A 26,756-nucleotide genomic window follows, 5' to 3' on the forward strand; every position below is an offset into this window, starting at 1 on the left:
TTCATCCCAAATGGCATGACCTTGAACTGGTACAAGCCAAATGGGGTGACAAAGGCCGACTTAGGGATAGCCTCCTTGGCCAGGGGAATCTGCCAATACCCTTTACACAAATCGATGGTGGTCAGATAACGTCCCCTGGCAATACGATCTAATAGCTCGTCTACTCGGGGCATGGGATATGCGTCTGTCATGGTTTTGTCATTGAGGCGTCGATAATCGACACAGAACCGGGTAGTTCCATCCTTTTTGGGAACTAGGACCACAGGTGAGGCCCACGGGCTGTCAGATGGCTCTATCACTCCTAGTCTTAGCATCTCTTGGATTTCCTTCCTCATCTCCTCTTTTACTGCCTCAGGGATCCTATAGGGAGTTTGTCGGAGAGGGGTTTGTCCTGGGGTCTCTACATAGTGAGTTGCTAAGGGGGTGTATCCGGGCTCTTGGTAAAACGTCAACCCCTTTTCAGTCAGCAGTTGTCGGATCTGTCCCTTTTCAGCGGGAGTTAACCGCTCCCCTAGTTGTACGGTATTGAGCAGGGTCTTAGGTTCCGAGTTAGCTAATAGGTCGGGTATGGGTAAGCTGTCAGGGTCTTCAGTGGCTGGTATACATATGGCGGCTATATCCTCGGGTCTTTCTTGATATTCTTTTAATAAGTTTACGTGAAAGGACTTCTGGATCCTTTCATCTTTGCTGCTGGCAATTACATAGGTGGTGTCACAGACCTGAGCTACCAATTTGTAAGGGCCCTGCCAGGAGGTCTGGAGCTTATTCCCTTTGACAGGTCTAAGCACCAGCACCTTCTGGCCTACTTGGAACGTTCGCTGGCGGGCGCCCTGATCGTACCAACGTTTCTGACGCCCCTGGGCCGCATGGAGATGGTCCCGTGCCATCCGGGCTAACTGTTCCATACGGTCCCGCATTTCTAACACATATGGTACGATGGGGACACCCTCATGTTCTGTCTCTCCCTCCCAGTGCTCTCGGATGAGGTCGAGAGGACCTCGTACTCTCCGGCCATAGAGCAGTTCAAAGGGAGAGAACCCTGTGGATTCCTGTGGCACCTCCCGATAAGCGAACAGGAGGTGCGGCAAGAATCGTTCCCAGTCTTTGTATTCCGCTGTAAAGGTCCGTAGCAATTGCTTTAGGGTACCGTTAAAACGTTCACAGAGACCGTTAGTCTGAGGGTGGTACGGGGAACTAAGTAGGGGCTTAATACTACAAACCTTCCATAGCTGCTGGGTTAGGTCTGCGGTAAACTGGGTCCCTCTATCGGACAAGATTTCCTGAGGGAATCCCACTCGGGTGAATATCCCGACTAGAGCACTGGCGACAGTGTCAGCCTGGATATTCGTCAGAGCGACGGCTTCCGGGTAGCGAGTAGCATAGTCCACTACGGTAAGGATGTATTTCTTACCAGAGGGACTGGGGTTAGGTAGGGGTCCCACTAGGTCGACTGCCACCCGGCTAAATGGTTCCTCGATCACAGGCATAGGTAACAGTCGAGCTTTAGAGTGATCTCCTCTCTTCCCTACCCGTTGGCATACGTCACAAGTACTGCAGTAACGTCGTACATCCTTTGAGATCCCCGGCCAAAAGAAGGTCTGGGTGATCCTGAAGGTGGTACGGTTACCCCCTAGATGCCCTGCCAACGGAATGTCGTGGCCGATTCGAAGAAGTTCCAACCGGTACTTTCTGGGTACCACTAGTTGGCGCTTCTGCGAAGGGGGACAGCCTTTCTTTTTGCCTTCTGTCAGTCTGTATAACCTGTCCCCATCCCATAGAAAACGTTCCTGTTTGCCCTCCCTACTGTCTGCTAATTCCCGATACTTTTGGAGGGTGGGGTCCTCTCTAGTTTCCCTCCCAAACTCCTCTGGGGTGTCCCAAGCTATGGGCCTGCTTGTCGTAGTGGGGTTACATGTGGGTGCTTGGCTTACCTGGGTCTCCCGGCCTGTATTAGGGTCATCTGCGACACGGGTCTGTGAGCGGGTGGTTACGGGACAAGCGGCAGCAGGTGTGGGCAAAAATGCTGAAGTCAAGGGGCCAATGTCATTTCCCAATACGACCTCGGCAGGCAAGTTGTCCATAATGCCAACTGTGGTTTTTCCCGATCCGACTCCCCAGTCTAAGTGTACTCGGGCAGTGGGCAAGCGAAAAACAGCGCCCCCTGCGACCCGAACAGCAACAGTGCGGGTAGACACATTCTCTGGCTTTACTAGGTGTTTTTGGATCAAAGTGATGGTAGCCCCGGTGTCTCTTAGGCCTTGTGCTATTTGTCCATTCACCCGAACTTCCTGTCGATGATGTTGTCGGTTATCTGGAGAAGCAGCTTGTATGGGATCTGCTTCATACAAAATCCCCAGGCATTCCTCAGGGCCCATTTCAGCTTCCAGACAGTGAGCCGCAGAGGGTCGTGATGCAGGGGCCTCTGTGTTGGGAGTGGTGCGTCTCCAATTGTTGCTATTAGATCTTAGGGGACAATATCGGGCAATATGTCCGAGGTTGCCGCAGTGATGGCACGTCACTTTCGACAAATCTCGGGGGTAGTTGGTAGGTCCCTGAGGACGGGGTGGTCCTGGTGGGACTGGAGCTCGAAACTCTGGGCGTGAGACAGCGGCTGGGATACGTGGCTCTATCTTATGAGCTGGTCGTGTAGTACCCTGGCTTACTCTCCTTGTCTCGGCGTATTCATCGGCCAGCCGAGCCGCCTCATTTAAATTAGCGGGGCGCCGGTCTCGTACCCAGTCTTGTATGTCCGCAGCCAAATTTTGGAAGAAATGTTCCATTAAGAACAATTGCAATACCTCCTCTCCGGTGTTGGCCTTACACCCTTGGACCCAATGTGATGCCACTCTTTGTAGTCGATTGGCCCATTCCATGTGGGAGTCCACAGCTTTCTTTTTGGACTCCCGGAAGCGGCGACGGTATGCTTCTGGGGTTACCGCATACCTGGTGAGCAGTGCCTCTTTTACCTTTTGGTACTGCGTGATCTCCTCTGTAGTGAGCGCTCGAAAAGCCTCATTAGCTTTTCCTGATAGTTTTCCCGCCAGGATAGTGACCCATTGCTCTGGCGGTATTTGATGTAGCGAGCACTGTCTTTCAAAGTCAGCCAAATACCCATCAATTTCCTCTTCATTTTCCACAAAGGTTTTAAATGCAGTGAAGGGAATTTTCTTTACTGTAGTAGTGGGTAGCGGGGGGTAGGAACTGTCTGTGTAGTGAGCTGTCTGGCTCTTACCAGTTCCATTTCTTGTTCCCTCTTGGTTTGGATCTCTTCCCTTGCTTCCCGGAACAGTTGGGTTATTAGCTCTGTAGACGTGACTGAATACAATGCTAATCTCCGCTGTACGATTGCCGTAATCACATCGTCCTCACTGATGGGTGCCATGGGTTCAGTTACCTCCATGGACCTATCCATCTCGTCCAGCTCCAGCAGGTCAGCTATCAGCTCCCTCCGTGGTCTGTTGCTGGCACTCCTACCACGATTCTCCAATAAATCCTTTAGTGTGGGTCTTTTCAGCTTGGCATACTGAGACTCCATTCAGCACTTGCTCCTTGGATAAAAGGACCATCCCACCGCTGCCACCAATGTAACGGCTACCCCGATAGAGAGAGGGTTTCTGCCGTTGAAGACATCCTTTTTCCCTGCAAGCTGCTGTGGAGAAGTAGGCTGATGTAATCCCATCCACGATATCCAGAGCGAAAATCAGGTTCAGCTGTAACAGGAGCAGAATAACATCCCCAAATAATCCCCTTCCAAGAACGAGACGAGGCTACGTTATGAAGGGTCAAGATGAACTGAGGACTGGAACACCCAGCCTGCTTTTTATTAGAAAAGGGTACACACAGGACACTCCCAGGGGGAGGATAAAAACAACCAATTATGCACAGGGTAACACCCCCACGTCTCCTCCCCTCAGATAACCACATAACACAATTATAACATACAATATTTTACCCCAGTTCTGGATGTACCCCAAAAACAGGGGGTACACCTTTAAGTCCGGCACCGCTTGAGAAGTCTTGGTTAGGGGAACACTCTGTCCAAAAATCAGCCCGTTTGGATGAATGGTTCGGGAGTTACAGAGTTTCAAAGTTTTGACCGACCGCACAGACCAACTAGCCGAAAATAGTTCCATGAGTTTTGGCCTTGCGGTCGGTCTCTGTTCGCACGGTAAAAAGGTACGAAAATCTTGCCATCCATTCGAATCGCGGGGTTCGCTGAAATCCCCATAGATGATTGAGTATAACTACCGAATGGTGGGACGTTCGGTAGTTTCCGTGCGAACTTATGGAGGTCTGGAGGACTCAGCGGTGTTCGCCTGTTTGCGTATCCGTTTTTAGTTCCATGCGGTTACAGGCAAACACCGCTGTTCGTACACAAGATGGCCGCGAACACGTGTAAAGTCCCGAAATGGCGGCCACCTATATTTCACATACGGACTTCGTACGAAATCATACGAACAGAGGAATGAAACGAATAGATGATTAAGTTGTAATTCCCTTGTTTGCTTCACAGCCACCAGAGGTTTGTAAGGATCTGTTACATCAATGTATGATTTTTTTTTATTAGTCATATACTTAAATACAAAAAGACAGAAGACATAGGGATAAATCATCCAATGCAGCACGCAATGTGTTATCATGAGTTATTCCAGATGACAATTGTGGCAGAACCAACCTCACCACCGGGCACTGGAGAAGCCTGGTTGCTCGCCTGCTCCCTTTGGACTATGGCCCTGCAGGTTAAACCTGCTATTTTCCCTGCAGAAAGGCTTATTCGTGCCTTTCTGCCGGGGTGTTCGGTAGATTTGATCTACCGAACAAACTACCGAATGCACGACCACCTAGGAGCTGGAGTGTGCATCAAACGAACACGTGGCGACGGCCATCTTAAACTCCCGAACAGCTGTGTTTTGCCGTCGAGTGTCTGGGACTAAAATCGGACACTCGACTAAGCAAACACCGCTGAGACCTCCAGACTTCCATAGATTTGTGCTGGAACTACCGAACAGGCCGACGTTCGGTAGAACTACTCATACGAACAAGGGGATTCCAACGAAGGCAAGCCACAGCTATTCCCTTTGGTATTTTCAGCCGGTTATACTAATAACCAGAGACCGACCGCAAGGCCAAACCTTATGGAACTATTGTCGGCTACTGTTGCCTGTGCGGTCGGTCATAACTTTCAACACCCATAACTCCCAAACCCCTGGTCCGATCCGGGTGATCTTTGAGTATGTTACTCACCCAGATCAGGGCTATCAGGGGATCCCCTAGGTAGGAGTGTACTCCAGGTATTTGGGGTACATCCAGAAAGTGGGGAAATAATGTACATGATTAAGGGGATTATGTGTCATGCTGAGGGGAGGAGATGTGTGGGAGGTAACTTATGTGTGATTGGTGTATTGTGTAATTATTGTAAATTCCTCCCTTGCATGGGAGAATCCTTTATAAGGAAGTTATGTGAATAAATGAGAGTCCCTGTTTTAACCCTCAAAGTGAACTGTCGTCTCATTCTTGGGAGGAATTTGACTGTATGCCGATTGCCGGGAGTGTAAGCTGTTCGTATGGCTTTTCCTGTTCGGCTGCTTCCAGTGTTTGTGGGTCTCTTGTTCGGGAGTTGGGGAATTCGTGCAGTTTGCAGTTCGGGAGATTGGTGATTGCAGTAGCTGCTTGTCTATCTGAAAGGGGATTATCGGCTAAACGTTTTTTATCCTCTTGTGAGCGAAACGGTCCGTTACAACAATAGACAGTGAAACTAAAACAATACAATCGGCTTGTAACATATGATTTAACAATAACTACCGATAAATATTGATCATGAAAGATACAGAAGTTACGGATGGTTGCTAAAATAGTAGTGTCAGCATCTCCTAAAGAGTACATATATATGGTCACATGAATTTCAGATATAGAACTTGACACACGATGTGTGAATATATGTGTGACGGAACCCGCCTCACCACTGGACATTGGAGGGGCCTGGCTGCCTGCTTCCTACCTTCTGACTATGGCCCCATGTATGCTTGTCCTGTTTGAGCGGTGATACCCCAGATACCTATGCCATGGAGCACATTCGTATAATGAAAGACTATGGGAAAGACTTTAGCTCCATGGCAATTGAACTGGATGTGTGTGGTCTGAGCGCCATTCAATAATATGCGCTCAGACCTAAGCTATCTGGGGATATGTTGCATGTATATGTTTTATGTAGTAATGGTAACATTGTGTAATTTTATGTCCTTTTGCAACCATGTGCTCAATGGAGTCTGCCTCTATCCCTGGATATAATTGGATTATCTTCTCCATTGTCTCCAGGAGATAGGGCTCTGTAAAACCGGTCTGAGCCGGAAAGCCATGCTGGCAAGGGGTTTTAAAAGCTACTTTACTAACTTTGGAACCCCTGGTCTGATTCATGCCATTTTTTAATATGTTGTTCCCCTGAATGGATTGATTGTGGATATGTATTTTTATGTGATGTTTGGTTTTGAAGTTATAAATATTGTGTAAAAAGTACATTTTAAACTGTATGAATAATGGGATTATGTGTCACACTAAGGGGAGGGGATGTGTGGGTTGCATCCGTGATGCTATTGGATATTTTACACCTCCCCTGTGGGCGGTCTTATATGTGTGAGATGGAAATAAAAGCCAGGCTGGATGTGCCAGTCCAGAGTTCCTGTTTAACCCTCAAAGTGAAGTGTCGTCTCATTATTGGGGGAGGATTTATTGCATGCTGTTCCAGTTTGACTGCTAGGAGTGCAAACCTATTCGTATGGACATCGCCGCTGCCTCAGGTAAGTCACTGAAGGGGTTTTCACCCTTTCAGTAACCGGGATTGGGGGGTGGGAGGGAGAGGGACCCTCCAGTGCCAGGAAAACGGATAGTTTTCCTGGCACTGGAGTTTCCCTTTAAAAAGATAAGCATTTTAATAAAGACTGGGCAGGAACATCCTGAGGTCGAGCAATGTCGCACATCCTCTAGAAGGAAGACCTCAAAAAACATGTTATTGTATAAATCTGCTACGGTCAGCATAATTACGGTCTAACGGACCGTTTCAGCAGACAAGGGGTTAAAAATCCGTTTAGGCGATAATGCCCTTTTCACAGACAGGCACAGCTACTGTAGAATCACCAAAACTCACGAATTGGATATAAGTGAATGCACCAAACTCCCGAACTGCATACAAGGGAATAAGGTAGCACTCCAACTGGAACCTCACGAATAGCTGCTAGCAGACGAACAGGAAAAGCATACATCAGCTTACACTCCTAGCAATCAATCAATCTCCAACAGCATACAGTGAATTCCCCCCAAGAACGAGACAAGGCTCCGTGTTGAGGGTCAAACAGTGGTCTGTTTATTGAGGGCTACCTGCCCCTGTATTTATGCAGGTCTCCCACCTGGTGGACACTCCCCTAGGGGACCAAATGGAAGACTGTAACACAGACAGACATGTATCACATTACAGACTCACAGAAGCAAAACATCCCCACAATGCATCCTGGTTTCCTCCCTTCTGCCCTGGAGATAATTGAAGAAGTAATTCAATTATCTCCCAGGACAAAGGCAAAACTCCATTACACACGTGGGGACCCAAATACAGTATTATGCTTTAAAATATATAAAGTTACTTTTTATACATTAAACACACACATGTAACATATCCCCAGATAGCTCAGGTCTGAGTGCACATTATTAGGTGAATGGCACTCAGACCCCACGAATACAGTTTAATCGCCCTAGAGCCAAAGTCTTTAATCACACGAATAGACTCCATGGCATAGCTATCTGGGTTACCACAAATTCACATGAAACAAAATACTGAATGAACGGCTGTTCGGCTACATACCCATGAACAGGAACCAGGAGACGGACGGCTCAGCGGTGTTCGTGCAAATAAGTGTCCGTTTATAGTTCCATAGTTTAGGTGCCGAACACCGCTGGCCGTACGGGACTTGTAAAATGGCCGCCGCCACGTGTTCAGTCGACGAACAAAGACCACCCTGCCTTCGTCAATTAAGCTGCGGTTAACCGCAACTTCAGGGTGGTCAATTGGCGGCACACTCCAGCTCCCAGGGGGTCGTGCAATCGGTAGTTTGTAGATAAAATCTACCGAACACCCCGTCAGAAAAGGCACGAATAAGCCTTTCCGCAGTGAAAATAAGTCTTTTAAAGTCTGGTCCATAGTCCAAAGGCAGCAGGCGGGCAACCAGGCTCCTCCAATGCAATGTGGCGAGATTGGTCTCGTCACATACGGTATTTCAAACATTATTTTAAAGCATATAAAGCAAAAAGAGTTTAACTGTTTCAAATCCTTACAGTCAGCACTAATGATTATAAACCTTATCTAAGCATAAAATACATATGAACAAGAAAACTTACCTACCTTATATTCTTACACTTTTATGCCTGGGGTGCCGTTATACCCACTATTTTAACTCTTATAGACCCTGGAATACGTTTATTAGAGTGTTTGTATTTCACACATTGATCACAACTGATTATAAAGATATCATTTATTGTGACAAATAATATGTAACATGCGCAACAATATCAGATTATTTAGGTATAACAATAAATATTCAATATGGCAACAGTTTTGACTCGATTAAGGATAGCTTAATAACAACATATCCAGCAACATAAGTTAAATAATAATTAAATTCTAGAGGAATTATTTGTTAACAGTTATATCCACATAGAATTCTCAGATTTCAGCCGAAATTTCCTCAACACAGAACGTCACAGAGCAGCACAGCTTCAATTCATAAATACTTTTGCTATCAGTTCGAATCACTCACTGCTGGCTACAATTCTCACAGGAAAATTACCTTAATATTGCAACTAAAAGAGACTATATATCTTACACAAGTAGTCAGTTTAACCATTCCTTCAATCCAGTAACCCAACAAGAATAATTTAGCCAAATGTTTACATTGCAGATGATTAGCTTTCCTTATTAAAGATGAACTATGACTAGATTCAGTTAAGTCAATATCTATGGGTAGTGGCTTGATATGCTAAACTTGGCAAATTACCATTAAATATATTATTATTTTATTCCACCTGCAGGCAGTGGCAGATCCAGAGTTTCTCCCCTGCCGGCTAATGCAAGGCTGACATTATCCAAGTGCCAGCCCTGCAATGTGCCTGCGGACCGGGGAGGGAGATCAGAGATCTCCCTCCCCGGTCAGCAGGCACTGTGATGACAGCTAACAGGGGAGAGAGAGGGAGGAGAGAGGACCCTGGAGCTCAGCCTGCAGCTCCTCCGGGTCCTACTCGCACGAGCATGGAACAGAGCCGCGGTTACCACGGCAACGCTCCAAATCTCTTAAGAGTGAACTCCTACCACTAGAACCACCAGGGACCATTTCCCACCGGACCATCAGGGATCCAGAAATGTCCCCCATCTTCCCAGTGAATGTAAGAAGAGAAGGGGACATTATTATTATTATTATTATTATTATTATTATTATATTACTGATAGAGCGCCGTCAAATTCCGCAGCGCTTTACAATGGGTGGGCGAACAGACATGTAGTTGTAACCAGACAGGTTGGACACACAGGAACAGAGGGGTTGAGGGCCCTGCTCAATGAGCTTACATGCTAGAGGGAGTGGGGTAAAATTACACAAAAGGTAAGCATAGTATTAGACTAGTGAAAGTTGCAGAAGAGGAATCAGTTGGGAGCTATTAAGAGTTTAATTGATACGCTTTTATGAAGAAGTGGGTTTTTAATGAGTTTTTGAAGGAGTGGAGACTAGGTGAGCATTTAACGGAGAAGGGAAGCGAGTTCCACAGGAACGGTGCAGCCCTCGAGAAGTCTTGAAGGCGAGCATCAGAGGTGGGAGTACGTACAGAAGATAGTCTTCAGCAGATCGTAAGGGCCTAGATGGGACATACTTGTGTATGAGGGAGGATAGATAGGTGGGAGCAGCATTGTGTAGACATTTAAAAGCAAGAACCAGAATTTTAAATTGACCTCTATATTTTATAGGAAGCCAATGTAGGGACTGACAGAAGGATGAGGCATGGGAGGTGCGGGCGGACAGGAAGATGAGCCTCGCCGCCGCATTCATTATGGACTGTAACGGCGCAAGTTGGGAGCATGTAAGACCACTGAGAAGCGGATTACAGTAGTCAAGGCGAGAAAGTACAGTGGAGTGGACCAACACCTTAGTCGCATCTGGCGTTAAGTAGGGGCGGATGCGCGCAATGTTTTTGAGATGGAAATTACAAGATTTGGCGACAGAGTGAACATGAGGCTTGAAGGAGAGGTGGGAGTCAAAGAGAACACCTAGGCAGCGAGCCTGCCTGGTGGAGCTGATGGTAGCACCATTGACTTGGAGGGAGACAGACACAGGAGTAACAACACTTGAGGGAGGAAAGACCAGAATTTCAGTTTTGGTCAAGTTTAGTTTAACCCCTTAAGGATACATGACATGTGTGACATGTCATGATTCCCTTTTATTCCAGAAGTTTGGTCCTTAAGGGGTTAAGGAAGTGGGCAGCCATCCAGTTAGAAACAACAGAGAGGCAGTCAGAGACACTAGTCAAGAAGGACGGGGAAAGATCAGGGACATAAAGTATATTTATTTTATTAAATACAAAAATTATTTAAAGCCTCCCTACCCTCCTTCCCCCCATATAAACACTGCCCCCCATACACACACTACATACACTGCCCCCCATACACACGCTCAATCACTATAATGTTTCATAGTCTTATTTCTTATCTTTAATAGAAATATTGTTGTCAGTATGGTAAACAATAAATTTTATAGACAGATTTTCTTTACATCCCAGTACATTTCCACGGGCAGGTCAAACCAGGTATCTACTACAATTTCAATAGCACAACCTTCTAGTTTAAGTGCTAGAGGCGAGTAGTAGATACTTGGCACAGCCTTCCAGTGGCAGAGGTAGGGGGATAACAGTGAAATTATTTGCTGCATGTGTTTAGAATATATGTGATTAGAATGTATGTGATATACACAGTATGTGTAATTTGTTCCTTTAGCATAAATGCAGATACGTGAGGCTTTATGGACTAAATCTAATTTTGCAAAGCAAATTAAAGTAAAAAGGAGTATACACAATTTAGCTAGGGAATGGGCTAATGCACACAAAATACTTGATATCTTCACAATTACTATGACACCTGATGGTCATACCTCTTATATATTATGCAAATATTGTCTGTTTTTCTAAGTATAGCAATTTCCTTTAACTCGCAGTATATTTCTTTCAGGTGTATTTGTCAGGAGAGGTGACCAGAACAAAAGTACATGAAGCAAGGCTATGAAGAAATCTATTAATAACAGAACCAAGTCTAACTCTAAAAAAATCAAGCATTTTGTCAGATTCCTGTATGTTCATAAAGGAGATGGTAAACATACACCCCAAACCTTTCTCGTGTTCTGAATGTGGAAAATGCTTTGTCAAAAATACAGAGCTTGTCAGTCATCAGAGAACTCACACAGGAGAGAAACCCTTCTCCTGTTCTGAATGTGGAAAATGTTTTGGGCAGCTTACAAATCTTCTTAGACATCAGAGAACTCACACAGGAGAGAAACCCTTCTCCTGTTCTGAATGTGGAAAATGTTTTGTCACAAATACAGATCTTGTCAGTCATCAGAGAACACACACAGGAGAGAAACCGTTCACATGTTCTGAATGTGACAAATGTTTTGTCACAAAAGCAGAGCTTGTCCGTCATCAGAGAACTCACACAGGAGAGAAACCGTTTACATGTTCTGAATGTGACAAATGTTTTGTCACAAAAGCAGAGCTTGTCTGTCATCAGAGAACTCACACAGGAGAGAAACCGTTCTCGTGTTCTGAATGTGACAAATGTTTTGTCACAAAAGCAGAGCTTGTCAGGCATCAGAGAACACACACTGGAGAGAAACCGTTTACATGTTCTGAATGTGACAAATGTTTTGTCACAAAAGCAGAGCTTGTCAGGCATCAGAAAACTCACACAGGAGAGAAAACCTTTTCCTGTTCTGAATGTGGAAAATGTTTTGGGCAGCTTTCAAATCTTGTCAGTCATCAGAGAACTCACACAGGAGAGAAACCGTTCTCATGTTCTGAATGTGGAAAATGTTTTGTCACAAGTGCAGATCTTGTCCGTCATCAGAGAACTCACACAGGAGAGAAACCGTTCTCGTGTTCTGAATGTGGAAAATGTTTTGTCACAAAAGCAGAGCTTGTCAGGCATCAGAGAACACACACTGGAGAGAAACCGTTTACATGTTCTGAATGTGAAAAATGTTTTGTCACAAAAGCAGAGCTTGTCAGGCATCAGAAAACTCACACAGGAGAGAAACCCTTTTCCTGTTCTGAATGTGGAAAATGTTTTGGGCAGCTTTCAAATCTTGTCAGTCATCAGAGAACTCACACAGGAGAGAAACCGTTCTCGTGTTCTGAATGTGACAAATGTTTTGTCACAAAAGCAGAGCTTGTCAGGCATCAGAGAACACACACTGGAGAGAAACCGTTTACATGTTCTGAATGTGACAAATGTTTTGTCACAAAATCAGAGCTTGTCAGGCATCAGAAAACTCACACAGGAGAGAAACCCTTTTCCTGTTCTGAATGTGGAAAATGTTTTGGGCAGCTTTCAAATCTTGTCAGTCATCAGAGAACTCACACAGGAGAGAAACTGTTCTCATGTTCTGAATGTGGAAAATGTTTTGTCACAAGTGCAGATCTTGTCCGTCATCAGAGAACTCACACAGGAGAGAAACCGTTCTCGTGTTCTGAATGTGGAAAATGTTTTGTCACAAAAGCAGAGCTTGTCAGGCATCAGAGAACACACACTGGAGAGAAACCGTTTACATGTTCTGAATGTGACAAATGTTTTGTCACAAAAGCAGAGCTTGTCAGGCATCAGAAAACTCACACAGGAGAGAAACCCTTTTCCTGTTCTGAATGTGGAAAATGTTTTGGGCAGCTTTCAAATCTTGTCAGTCATCAGAGAACTCACACAGGAGAGAAACCGTTCTCGTGTTCTGAATGTGACAAATGTTTTGTCACAAAAGCAGAGCTTGTCAGGCATCAGAGAACACACACTGGAGAGAAACCGTTTACATGTTCTGAATGTGACAAATGTTTTGTCACAAAATCAGAGCTTGTCAGGCATCAGAAAACTCACACAGGAGAGAAACCCTTTTCCTGTTCTGAATGTGGAAAATGTTTTGGGCAGCTTTCAAATCTTGTCAGTCATCAGAGAACTCACACAGGAGAGAAACTGTTCTCATGTTCTGAATGTGGAAAATGTTTTGTCACAAGTGCAGATCTTGTCCGTCATCAGAGAACTCACACAGGAGAGAAACCGTTCTCGTGTTCTGAATGTGGAAAATGTTTTGTCACAAAAGCAGAGCTTGTCAGGCATCAGAGAACACACACTGGAGAGAAACCGTTTACATGTTCTGAATGTGACAAATGTTTTGTCACAAAAGCAGAGCTTGTCAGGCATCAGAAAACTCACACAGGAGAGAAACCCTTTTCCTGTTCTGAATGTGGAAAATGTTTTGGGCAGCTTTCAAATCTTGTCAGTCATCAGAGAACTCACACAGGAGAGAAACCGTTCTCGTGTTCTGAATGTGACAAATGTTTTGTCACAAAAGCAGAGCTTGTCAGGCATCAGAGAACACACACTGGAGAGAAACCGTTTACATGTTCTGAATGTGACAAATGTTTTGTCACAAAAGCAGAGCTTGTCAGGCATCAGAAAACTCACACAGGAGAGAAACCCTTTTCCTGTTCTGAATGTGGAAAATGTTTTGGGCAGCTTTCAAATCTTGTCAGTCATCAGAGAACTCACACAGGAGAGAAACCGTTCTCATGTTCTGAATGTGGAAAATGTTTTGGCTGTCACTCAACTCTTAGTACACATCAGAGAACTCACACAGGAAAGAAACCATTCTCGTGTTCTGAATGTGGAAAATGTTTTGACAAAAATTCAGATCTCGTCCGTCATCAGATAACTCACACAGGTGAGGTGATTTTAGAATATTATTTGGATTAATATAGAAATAAAATATATATTGAATTGTGATTTTTTTTTTCCCCCTCAGGTTCACACAACAAATAGTAACTTTGATAGTAGCAGTCAATGTACATATGATGCATTGGTATTGTGGCACCCCCATGCTATTGTTCGTAGATGCCTAACCTGCACCGCAAACTCTGCTCCACTTGGTTGCATGTTCTGGAAGTTACAGAGTATACTAACTAGCCTGTTCCACTGGTAATACACTTCAATGAATATGGTTGTTTAGCATGACTTAAATTTGCATTGTTACAGAAGCCCCTCTCTCCTACAAAAGAACCATCCTGTCCCTGTTTTATACCCTCTTTTATTGCTACTATTGCTTTTTTGTATTGATGCCTGGATACGTTTCACATGAATAACAGATGAATGAACCTAGACCCTCATTCGTGCTCACGAACCACCGACCACCCAGCCCTTGGCCGCCACTTAACCTTAGTCACCTTGCAAGGTACCGAATGGACTAATGAACACGCTACCACCCAGAGGCTGTGGTTTGTGGTTAACCGCAGCCTAATTGACTGGCCGCAGGGTGGCCCTCATATGGATACAATTAACCGAAAAAATCACCAAAGGACTACCGAACAACTACCACCCACACTCTGGTGTGTGGCCCCAATTAAAATGTGGTTCCTGTGGTTAACCGCGAGCTACTTATCTGTTCCCCGGTGGTCGCCGTTCGTATACTGAACACGAGGCGGGGGCCATCTTTTTATCATCGAGGGTTCAGCAGGTCTGAGGGGGAAAATCCCTGTAACCATAAGTGGCAGGGAAACTGCACGAGCCCCGCTACAGAAAGTCGATACCCCACTTCATTCGGATACAAATTCACCGAATGAACTATAATGTTATAACTCTCCTGAACCGTTCGTGAGATCGGAGCACAATTAGTATAGTGGATGCACTCAGATCAGAGCTATCCAGAGACTGGTGGAACGTACTATTTATGTATTAAAGTGTGAAAGTTGGAGATAATTGGCTAAGTATAACCATTGGAACCCATTATCTCCAAGCTGGGAGGAGCAGTTTTAAAACGATGCTATGTGTTTCTATTGGTTGGGACATTGCATTGTCCCGTGTCCCATCAGGTCCAGAGGGGGCTGTCCTCTGGCCTGAAAGATCATATAAATTGCCATGCATAAGTGCCATTAAATCAGTTTGTGTTACCCTCAAATTGCAGCCTCGAGTCGTTTTGTAGGGAAGGGTGTTATCCTAGCTGTACCGTAGCTAGTGGGGTTATTCTACACTTTCAGGATTTATCACTGAATGCAACTCGGAGCAGCGCTCTCACTCTCCAACATCGGGAACCAGGGTATCCAAGCGGTCCAACCTCCAGCTAGCCCGGAGGCAACCGCAACATGCATGATTCCAACCAAGACACATGCCTCTTGCTGGCAACTTGTAGGATCACTATTTCTGGGCCCCAGCTTTAAAAAAAAAATGGGGGGCGTGGCTAACTTCCGGTGAGAGCGGTCGCATTGGCTTAGGAGCTCCGACAAAAAAAATCAACTTGATAAACTATTGAAAGCAAAATTTACTGCTTAATCTCAATCCCCACACTCTACAAGAAGTGGCTAAAGGCACCATGTCACCTTCTAAGCAACTGATACTCTCAGAAACAGCAAAATTAAAGAAAAAAGACTGATGCAAAGACTCGCAAGATGATGACGATACAGTGGCTATGTCGGACGGTCAATCCGACTACGAGTCAATCTCCTCCAAGTACTCCAACTCTCCAGTCACGGAGCGTAGCCTTCATAAAATGCTCTAAGAGCTACGATCCACGATCACAGCAGACTTCCACCGTATTGACGGAGACTTGAGAAGAGAATTCTCCAACCCTGGAGACAGAACCAGCCACTTGGAAAATAGAATGGAAGAATATGCACAGCCCATAATAAAGTGGTAGACAAGGTACAGAGGCCATCAGAGGAAAACGACACATTAAAACTAAAACTAGCAGTCAAGGAGACAAAATGTCCATTTCCAAGGCATACCTGATGATGTGTCCCACGATGCTCTTCCAGCGTACATCCTGGTTCCCGGCCTACCTGACTCCGTATGGGACTTCGACCGTATGCACAGACTCCCGCATCCAAGGTGCTTGTCAAGCGAGGTCCCCAAAGATGTCATCGTCAAATTCCATTACTTTGGCCATAAAGACACACTCCTGGCAGCAGCTAGAAAATCTCCCATGCTTCCAGACCCCCATCAACACATCGCTTTGTTTGCGGACTTATCAGCAGCCACAATGGTGAGACGCAAAGAATTTATCACCATTACTAAAACACTACGGAACAATAATGTGTCCTACAGATGGGACTACCCCCACCAAACTGCTGATCTGGAGGCAGGGAAAAGCCCAGGTGGTGAATGACCCAATCGAGGGTATGAAGTTACTCACAGAATGGGGCCTGTGGAACAATTCTAATGCCCCCCAGCAAAGAGCGGTCGGGGCTTCCCCAAGAAGAGCCCAGGTGGAGTGGCGGATGGCAGGAGCCCCAGCCAAAAGATCATAAACTCTGGTGCAACGAATCTCGGTCTAACCAGGACGGTCACTTTGGGTATATTCTCCAAGTTAATGTAATGCCATGTCTTTATATGTAGTCGCTAGTCACCAACTTCACAATTAATATTTGCTTATATTCATTGTTATAATAATGGCTGACACATAGTAAAAATGTCATTTTATAACTGTATGTAATTGCAAAGAAGAATATTCATTAATGCATTGCCTTTGTTCGAATCACATCCCACTAACATAGTAGCAACTGTTTCAGCCATATATAGGCCTCAACACAATTTTACTGCTAATCTGGCTACTACCTGGTGTACCCAGAAAATCATCTTGAATGACACGTAGTCTTTACCACTATGCTTATATTACGTGTTAATCAAACAGGTCAACTCCCATATAAGGGTCCCCATAGACTTGCACGTACATGATATATCTAGTCATACGCACTACAGTGACCCACCCCTGTTAGGTGAATACGCCCAACATTAAGTACCGTTACCGTCTCCACGACACCTCAATCCGGTACAGTGTCCTAAGTTACCAAACCTGCTGAAAGCACTAGCTATAGCAATAGCTACACTGCTCCGCAGAAACAATCCCCACGGTGTCCATTTCATGCCACTTTGACGTAAGGTGCACCTGGTAAGCGGCGATGTCCAAGACAAGGCCACTAAAGATAACCACATGCATTCAATAAGGGTTTGATTTTTCAAGGGAGATTTATGTAAATACCTTTGTTCCTGTTATTCTTCCCTTTCTTTTTCTATCCCCACAGGTAAATGTGTATATGGTTTGGAGCCGCAATGGCTGACAATTGTCACGTATAGAGAGAAACTTTACACTGAGCTAAACTCCAAATGGGATCGCATTCATGAGACTACAATACAGTTCTGTACAAATCATCTCCCCCGAGAAGATGAAAAACACCACCACTCAGATACACGAACTTTACACCGCAAGGCACTCACCATCCCCCATGATGTCTAATCTGATGAAAATACTATCTCTTAATGTTAAAGGCCTTAACAGTCCATACAAGAGGCGACAAGTGTTAAAGGATATGCATGCCGCAGATGCAGCAATAGTCTGCCTGCAAGAAACCCACTTTAACAATAAAAACCCACCCCAACTGTGGTTGATACCCCATAGCATACCATGCCTATGCTACTAATAAATCTAAAGGTGTAGCAATACTATTTCACTCAGACTGGGCATTTACACTTCATAAGCAATACACTGACCAAGCAGACTACTAATTTTAGTGGGCGAATTGAATGGAATCCTAGTAACCGTCGCATCCCTATACGCACCCAATGAAGCCCAATTTTCTTTCCTTAATAAAGCGATTGAAAAAAAATCTCATCCATGAAACAAGGTCATGTGATAATCTGCGGGGACTGCAACTGCACCCAAGACCCATTGCTCGATATACAACGCACACAGGGTAAACCAACCAGCAAATCCTCAGTCCATGCAAGCAAACTTTTCTCACACCTTCTTCACTCACATGATATTTACGATACATGGAGAAACCTATTCCCTACAGTGCAGGATTACACCTACTTCTCACAGGTACACATGAAATACACACGAATAGATCTCTGCATAGTGGACAAATCTACACTTCCACACCTCAAAAACCACCTAATAGAACATGCATCAATAGTGATCACAATAGCAGTACCATACCCAGCCAAGGGCCGAGGCAAATGGAGATTGAATGAAACCATTCTTGACTGCCCAAATCTACAAAAAGTAGCATCAGCTATATCTACCTACTTCTCTTATAACTCAACAAAGGACACTACTATAGAAACCCAATGGTTAGCCCACAAAGCAGTGATCAGAGGGGAACTCATTAAAATAGGTTCGACCATTAAAAAGAAATTCCACTCCAAATCTACATCTAAACAAATAGCTAACACGCAGGCTGACCTCCAACAACTGTACACCCAAGAGTATACTATGAACTTGCAAAAACTTCAACAAACCTATTACAGCAGGGGAAATTAAGCAGGGAAATTGTTAGCCAACAAATTAAAATCCGAATATTTCCAAACCAAAATTCCATGTATTATGTCTAAATCGAACGCAAAAATCTATAATCCCACTAAAATAGTAGATGAATTGTCCTTCTACTACGAAGACCTTTACAATCTAAATAAAAACAAGGACACGCATACCGCCAATAACGCAGAGGTGCTAACCTACTTGCAAAAGGTCACGCTTCCCAAGACCACAACAAAACAAACTTCTAGATGCCCCCTTTACTGAGGAGGAGGTCACAAAGGCCATCAGATCCCTTCCCAAACACAAGGCTCCAGGTCCCGATGGGCTCTCAAACTACTACTACAATAAATTGCTAACTCAACTGACTCCACACATAACGAAACTATTTAATGCTATACAGAAATCCGGCAAATTCCCACCTGAAATACTAGAAGCATACATTATTACACTGCCCAAACCGAACAAACCACCAACAATCTGCAGTAATTTAAGACCAATATCACTACTAATCGCAGATGTGAAGCTATACGCAAAACTATTCGCCTCCAGAGTCAAACCCATCTTACCTAATTTAATATCGAGTGAACAGGCAGGATTTGTCCACGGTAGACAAGTAGGGGACAATACCAGAAATTATATGGATCTAATGGATTGATCAAACCGTCACAGGCAGAGCAGGGTTCTCATGGCGTTAGATGCGGAAAAGGCATTTGACCGCCTGAACTGGGCATACATGGAAGCCACCTTAGCAGCCTTTGGATTCCCTCAAACCTTAATTTCAGGCATAATGGCATTATACACATCCCCCTCAGCTAAGGTGTTCAACACAGGTTTTACATCAAGAAGTTTTCATATAACTAATGGTACACGACATGGATGTCCACTTTCTCCCTTAATCTTCATCCTGTGCCTAGAACCATTAGTAAGAACAATAAAACATGACCCCCTACTCCCGGGACTACAATCCCCAGCAGGGGAAAATAAAATTGCCCTCTTTGCAGACGATATCATGCTCTTTTTGTCAAAACCAGAGACCTCCATTCCCCGTCTCCTTAAAACATTAACCTCGTATGGTAAAATATTATACTATAAGAATATTAGCAAAACCAAAATCCTTCCCATCAAACTAAGCCTAAATACCCATTCGACTGTCGCAAGACATCTATTTCTATTTGGTTATCAAACTAACACACTCCAGAACATACACTATTAAAGAGAATCAGGAAGCAGTTCTTTCCACCATATCCAAACAAATGGACACTTAGGATAAGTTGGAGACATCGTGGTTGGGTAGGATTAACTCTATCCAAATGATGATCTTGCCTAATATACTGTACCTATTTTGAACACTACCCATAGCACTTTCTAACTCTCTCCTCAAACGATTCCAATCCACTATAAATGCCTATATCTGGAAGAAAAAGCCACCAAAAGTGTGAGAAAACCAGCCGGGACTTTGTGGTTTTCTCTGAGCATTCGTTTATTTGACTTCATTCATTTATTTTATGCAACCTTGGTTCGGTAGATTGAAACTACCGAACACCGACCACCCTCCTGGCTCATTGACTTCAAAGGAGCCCGTCAATAAAATCTTGTTCCCAATAAAATCCATTAAAAAAATTGACATTGAGTCCTTCAAGTAAGACTTCATAAGTTTTACTGTAGGTTGAAGTAGAGTGTCAATGTATTGGGATAAATTACATGAAGGGGAATTGATTCCGGACACTATAGGTCTACCAGGAGGGTGTTGGGCATCTTTATGTATTTTTGGCAAAAAATAAATTACCGGAATTCTGGGATTCTTAATAAATAAATAGTCAAATTATTTTTTATTTAAAATATTTTTTTCTATTCTCTTTTGTAAAAAGATATTAACATTTTGTTGTATACAGGGCGTAGGGTCTTTGGATAATTTTTCATATACAGCAGTATCATCTAATTGTCTGTAAGCTTCTTTAACCCCTTAAGGACCAAACTTCTGGAATAAAAGGGAATCGTGACATGTCACACATGTCATGTGTCCTTAAGGGGTTAAAGGGACGTTCTAGGCACCCAGACCACTTCCTTATTGGAGTGGTCTGGGTGCCAACTCCCACTACCCTTAACCCTGCAAGTGTAATTATTGCAGTTTTTCATAAACTGCAATAATTACATTGCAGGGTTAACTCCACCTCTAGTGGCTGTCTAGAAACAGGAACAACAAATAGTGCTCTCTGATAGTATGATGAAATATCATAAATAAAAAATGAGATACTCACAAAAGGAGTGCAGGACTCACTGCACTTTGAATAAAGCGTGGGCAGTATAATCCCCACCTCAGGATATATAAAATGCCACGAAAGAATATATTTCATCATACTATCAGAGAGCACTATTTGTTGTTCCTATTTTTCCTTCCTCCTGAGAATTGTACACCATCTCCAGAGGACAAGCATTCAGAATATCCTACAAGCAGGGATCATTCTGCTGAATACCCGTTACCCCTGAGCTGGTCATAGCTCATGTAAATGTGAGTGTAATATATCTTATTATTCTACAATTACTTATTTTATACACTCTGCACTATTGGTCCTCTCTTTTGTGTTTTCCATATAACGAGATGATCTGAAGTATCACAGACAGAGAAAATACCCTACCAATGGAACCTGTGGAACAGACATTCTATCCTCTGATATATATTGGGACTAATTGTATTTATTTATTTTGTTTTAAATCTTGGCGCAGCCTTTCTTTCCTTTTTTTTGCACATTCTTATTTTAGAGGGTTAGAGGTTTACCCTCTGTGAGGCCGCTGCCTACCCATTGTATTATTAGCGCTAACCTATCTTTTATTTCTTCAATAGAATAGACCCAACATCACTTAGCAAACTGGGCCACAAATATTATACAGCCAATAAAACACCACCATCATTCAAATTCCTATCACTCTGCTACTCAGAACAAATAGTCAGCACAGACTCTAGCAAACTGCCATACATGCTCAAGAGGGAAGAGGACTTAGAAGTGATGTTCCCCACATCCGATTGGGAAATGGCCATTAACCATACTAAACGGTCCTCAAATTGTCACACACTGGGAAGCCTACTTCAAAATATTGATGAGATGGTATATGGTTCCGAGCAGACTCTGTAAAATATATCCCACAACAGACTCTACTTGCTGGAGATGCAAGAAAGAAAAAGGCACTATCAGACACATATTTTGGGATTGTATGAGCATACAGACTCTCTGGTTAAACGTGCAGTCGGTAATGCGCACAATGATAGGCCTAAAAATCCTGCTCACACCAGCTGGATTCCTCCTACACCTGATTTTAAACTTAGGTTTTATCCCGTCTGGGGAAGCTGTCATTAATACTCTTTTGGCAGCAAAAATAAGCATTGCTTTCCACTGGAAAAGCGACAAATGCACTTCCATTTCAGATGTACTCAGTAGAGTTAAAACCACATACCACCACAAAAAAGAATGGGCCAAGAGGGGTAACATGGCTAAGTTTCAAGACCAATGGGGTGCTTGGGAATCATTTTACGATCAATACTCTAAATAATTGTGACTATCAACTGGTTTAATTGCCGTACTCAGATTTGTAAAGTTAAGCTGATCTCTGTATTACTGTAGCAGTCCCTGACTCCAACCAATACCAACAGCCAGCATAACTAAACCTACCCTTCTACTTTATCTTGTTAATCTTTTGTTCACCCCCTTCATCACCATTCGCAACTTGCGCCTACGTTACAAGACGTTTCCCCCTTCCATTTTTACATCCAGTGTTGGGTAAATGAACCTTGCATTTTCTTCAATGACTCCACCCATTCTCCATAACAGGTTACAGCATCACACGAGCACAGTTGAGTAACAAACCATAAATGGTACTCATCCCGACCTACATCACTACTAAGATTGTCTGATAAGCAGTGCAGTGACATTATCACACCACAATTGAGAATTACCTAGGACTTGTCGATTAATGGAATGTAATGTGTGACAATTTAAATTATAAACCACACTATTGTACTGTACAGGCAACAGTGTCAGAAGATACACAAAGTCCACCAGTGAATTAAGCTTCCAGCATACACCCATGTAACCTGTATCACAGTCAGTATCGAACGTCATGTTATAATGTATACAACCAATTATGCCTTTGCTATTTGAGGTAGGGTAGAATGTGGATGTCCTACTATGTCTTCATTTCATGTCCCTCACTGTGAATACCTTTTGATGTTATATCTTATTTTTATAAATGTAAACCGCACACACATACTTACTAATTATTCATACCAACAAGAATATGAATTGAAACTGGAATAGGAGACCAGAGCTCTGACTGAAGAATGTAAATTAGGTAATTTGAGACAGAAAGTGGCATTTGTATCCATTTTTTGTATCACACAGCTCTGTTACAATGCAGCCGCCCATCCCATGTGTTCCCTATTAAGGGTTAATAAAGATATAGGGGTGTAAATAAAAAATGCCCCTTTCTGTCTCATTAGAGATATCTTTGCCAGAGGCTCAAGGAAGCAAGTTGGATGGTTAGTTAAGACCCACCTGGGGGGGGGGGGGGTGTCTGCCTTGACGTTGGCAGGTGGGCTTATCCTCTCATGGCCATTGGAGGTAACTACAAATTCTCCATTTGTTTAAAAATACATAGGGATTAAGGAGAGAGCACAAATATTCCAATCAGCCACTCATAATTTGGAGTCAAATTTCAGCCTTCTGAAAAATATTTAATGAGCTTTAAAATATCTGATCTAATGCGATTATCATTCTTGAATTAGTTGCAAATACTATAATTTTTCATATACAGGAACTGAAAGTCCCTACCTAGTAATCTAGTATTAATTATAGGTCATTTGTCCATTGGATGTCAATGGTCAAAATATATGATTCTTGTTCAGATAGATTGATGGAGGCCCACTGTTATAATAACCTTTAACCGGCCATGCAGGCCAGACTCCCATGTGTATTAAGAAGGGCCTCTTTCTGAAAGAATTAATTTAAACATATATATTAAATCCTTTGTGTAAATTATATTTTCCCTTCAAGTATAACCATTTTTATAAATACACAGAAACAAGTCCTGCGCTCAAACTCTCATTACTCTTCGGCGGCAGCAACGACCATGGTACACATCAGGCCCAATGCGTACAGTAAAAACCAAAACAAAAAGTTAACCATTTTTATAATGTATTGCTTTAATCATACATTGGATAGAATGGTTATTAAGCCACAGCCCTTTTTACACATATTTTAAAGAATCAAATAACCTTATCCTTATGTGTACGCCTCCTAATTAACTGAATTCTTAGACATATAAAAGCTTTTTGCAGATATATATTCACCACTAATATCCAAAGATCACCCAGATCAGAGCAGGGGTTCAGGAAATTCCTGGAAGTCATATTTGACTGACCGACCTCATGCACATTTTCATACCCAAAACAGTTCCAGAGAATTAGGCTGTGCGGCCGGTCTATTTCACATAGTTCCAATGCAGTTCAAATGCACGAACGGGAGCCGTTTGTGAAAATAGCCAATGTTAACCTGGCGCTGCAATTGTCGAATGCCGTTCAACTCCTGTTGAAGTTCCGGCAAAGGTTTAGTTCAGCGCTGTTCATACCGTCGCGTGTCTGATTTCAGTTCCATGAACACCGCTGACCTCTTTTGGCTAAACAAGGTGGTCTCCGCCATGTATACGACTATACGAACAGCGACCACCCAGGCGTTCATCAATTAGCTGGCGGTTCACCACCAGCCTGGGAGATAAATTGGCTCCAAACTCCACTTGCGTGTGGTCCGGCAGTTTGTTCGGTAAACGCCCTTTACCCAACCACATAGGGAAAAAGGACAAACAAGCCTTTTCACAGTAAAAACAAAGTTTTAGCGCATGGGCCATATTCTTGGGGCAAAAGGCTGGCAAACGGGCCCCTCCAAAACCCAGTGGTGAGCTTACTTTTGCCACACTGCATTAACTCCATTATCCTCAGGCAGAAAAAACATTTTTATAGAACCCCAAAAGTACCCCAAAACACAAAACACATCCAAAGATCTCCACAAATGTTACATCCCTGATAGACTTGATCTGGGTGACCAACATATCCAAAAAATCACCCAGATCAGTTCAGAGGTTCAGGAATTTTATTGAAGTCACATTTTTACAGACCGCACGCATGGTCCCATGCCCAAAACAGTTCCATAGAATCACGGTTAAGTGCCGCTGGGGGACCGACTGGGAACTGCAAGGTTTTCATACCAAAAATAGTTACAGGGCATTCGCGGTTATGTCCCCCTGAAGTCTATTTGCGGTTTTGGTCCATGCGAATGGCCGCCAGTGTGCTAGCCTTCGGTTCTATGTAAAGTGCCGAACCAGGGGGGATAAAATATGGGTCTTTACAGGCGCTGACCTGGCCCATAGTCTATTGGCGGGAGGCTGGCAAGCAGGCCAACCAAAAGCATGTGGTGAGCTTCTGTTCACCACAGAGATTGTCTGTGTCTTCATGTGAGTATGCTTATTGTCATTACAATTATAACCCCCCACCCCTCATGGAAAAATCCCTGCGGACGCCCATGACTGAAGCTGCATGGCACTAACATCCCAGAGTTACTATGTGAAGTCAGAGGTGAGCAGGATGAAAAAAACACATCTGTAGAAAGTTGCTCTTATACATATATTGCTTTTGTTAAACAAATCTTTTCAACTGCTTATTAAATTAATTATGAAGTGGCTGCAAAAGACTGCTGCCAAATGTAACAGAGATCGGTCTGTAAAAGGGGTTAATACTGAAAATGTTTGGGATGATTGGTTATTGAAATTGTTAGACAGATTAAGGGATATTGAGTAAAGCAATTGTTTTAAAAAGGAAAGTCGAAAATGTGCATTATTGGCAAAGTGCTTTCTTGAAACTAATGATTCTATGCAAGAATAGTGTCAACTTAAAAAGGCAATTAATTGTTATGTTTGTAGTACATTGAAACAAAAATGAGATGTGTTGTTAAAACAACTGAAAAACATGTTGTTGCAACGTGTAATTATTTTCCCTAGCCCCCCTAGCAAAACCACTAAAAAAAAATTAACAGAAGGGAAATTGCCCCTAAGCTCTCTTTTGATAGTGCATTTGATGCAACATTAGCTGACACAAAAACTCAGAAGACTCTCTGCGGTTGTTGAAAAGATTTAGCAATGATTAAGAAATTAAACATAATAATATAATAAAAGAAATGCTTAAGAATGAGATGGATCTGTTGGACAGAATCCCGAAAACCATGCCTCACCAATGTTAGGAATTAGCCATAAATGTTACTGATTTTGGCAAATTGCAAAGACAGATTACTAATTGGGGGATGCTACAGATATGTTGTGGAAAAACACAAATCAGACAAATTTGGATTTTACTTTCAAAGTGGAAGTTGATAATGAAATGGCATAGAGGTTAAGTTGTGAAAATGGGCCGGGGAGAGGTGAAATAGAAAAGAAATTGGGAAATGTGCAAGGAAGGGGTCAGATGGATAATCTCAAATTAGACAAATCTTTAATCATTTTCCCTAAATCTGATCAGAAGAGACGACCTTTTTACAATATGAGTGTTTTTGAAGGTAAAATGAATAAAATACAATTTGGTGATGTGGTAGCCACCAGAGGTCTTTTGATCTGGATGCCAACCTCATTAACCCCTTAAGACCGCAGCCAAATGTACAAGTTGTGAACCAAAAAAAACGTAAACAAACCACAGATTTTGACTTTATGTCTGTTCAACAATAATTTACCTCTTTCATATTAAATGCACCCACACTTATATATCATTTTGTTCAGGGGAAACAGGGCTTTTATTTAAAATCAAATATTTAGGTATGGAACATAACATAATATGAATAAAATATAAAAAATGAGAGAAAATATGATTTTTTTTTAATTTTCTTAGTTCTATGTGACATTCTAACTGTGAATGTCATAATACTGTTTGCTTTTACTGCAATAAAATACACATATTTGTATTCAGCGATGTCTCACGTGTAAAACAGTACCCCCTATGTACAGGTTTTATGGTGTTTTGGGAAGTTACAGGGTCAAATATAGCATGTTACACTTTTCAGTTTTTTCACATTGAAATTTGCCAGATTGGTTACGTTGCCTTTGAGACTGTATGGTAGCCCAGGAATGAAAATTACCCCC

General features: G+C 43.1%; 2 protein-coding genes across 3 annotated transcripts in view; one reads left to right on the forward strand and one right to left on the reverse strand.

Moving 5' to 3' along the window:
* The window catches only part of LOC134569295 (uncharacterized), a 732,490-nt gene that overhangs the window by 615,692 nt on the left and 90,042 nt on the right, over positions 1–26,756 (forward strand). Inside the window, exon 8 of the mRNA XM_063428214.1 lies at positions 11,456–13,535. Within this exon, the coding sequence (XP_063284284.1) occupies positions 11,456–13,535 (2,080 nt within the window). The remainder of the gene's footprint in view (positions 1–11,455; positions 13,536–26,756) is intronic.
* Positions 1–26,756, reverse strand: part of LOC134568458 (oocyte zinc finger protein XlCOF7.1-like) — a 724,127-nt gene that overhangs the window by 404,290 nt on the left and 293,081 nt on the right. The gene's annotated exons all lie outside the window — the stretch shown is intronic.

The sequence above is a fragment of the Pelobates fuscus genome, chromosome 7 (assembly GCF_036172605.1).
Source record: "Pelobates fuscus isolate aPelFus1 chromosome 7, aPelFus1.pri, whole genome shotgun sequence".
Taxonomy (NCBI): Eukaryota; Metazoa; Chordata; class Amphibia; order Anura; family Pelobatidae; genus Pelobates; species Pelobates fuscus.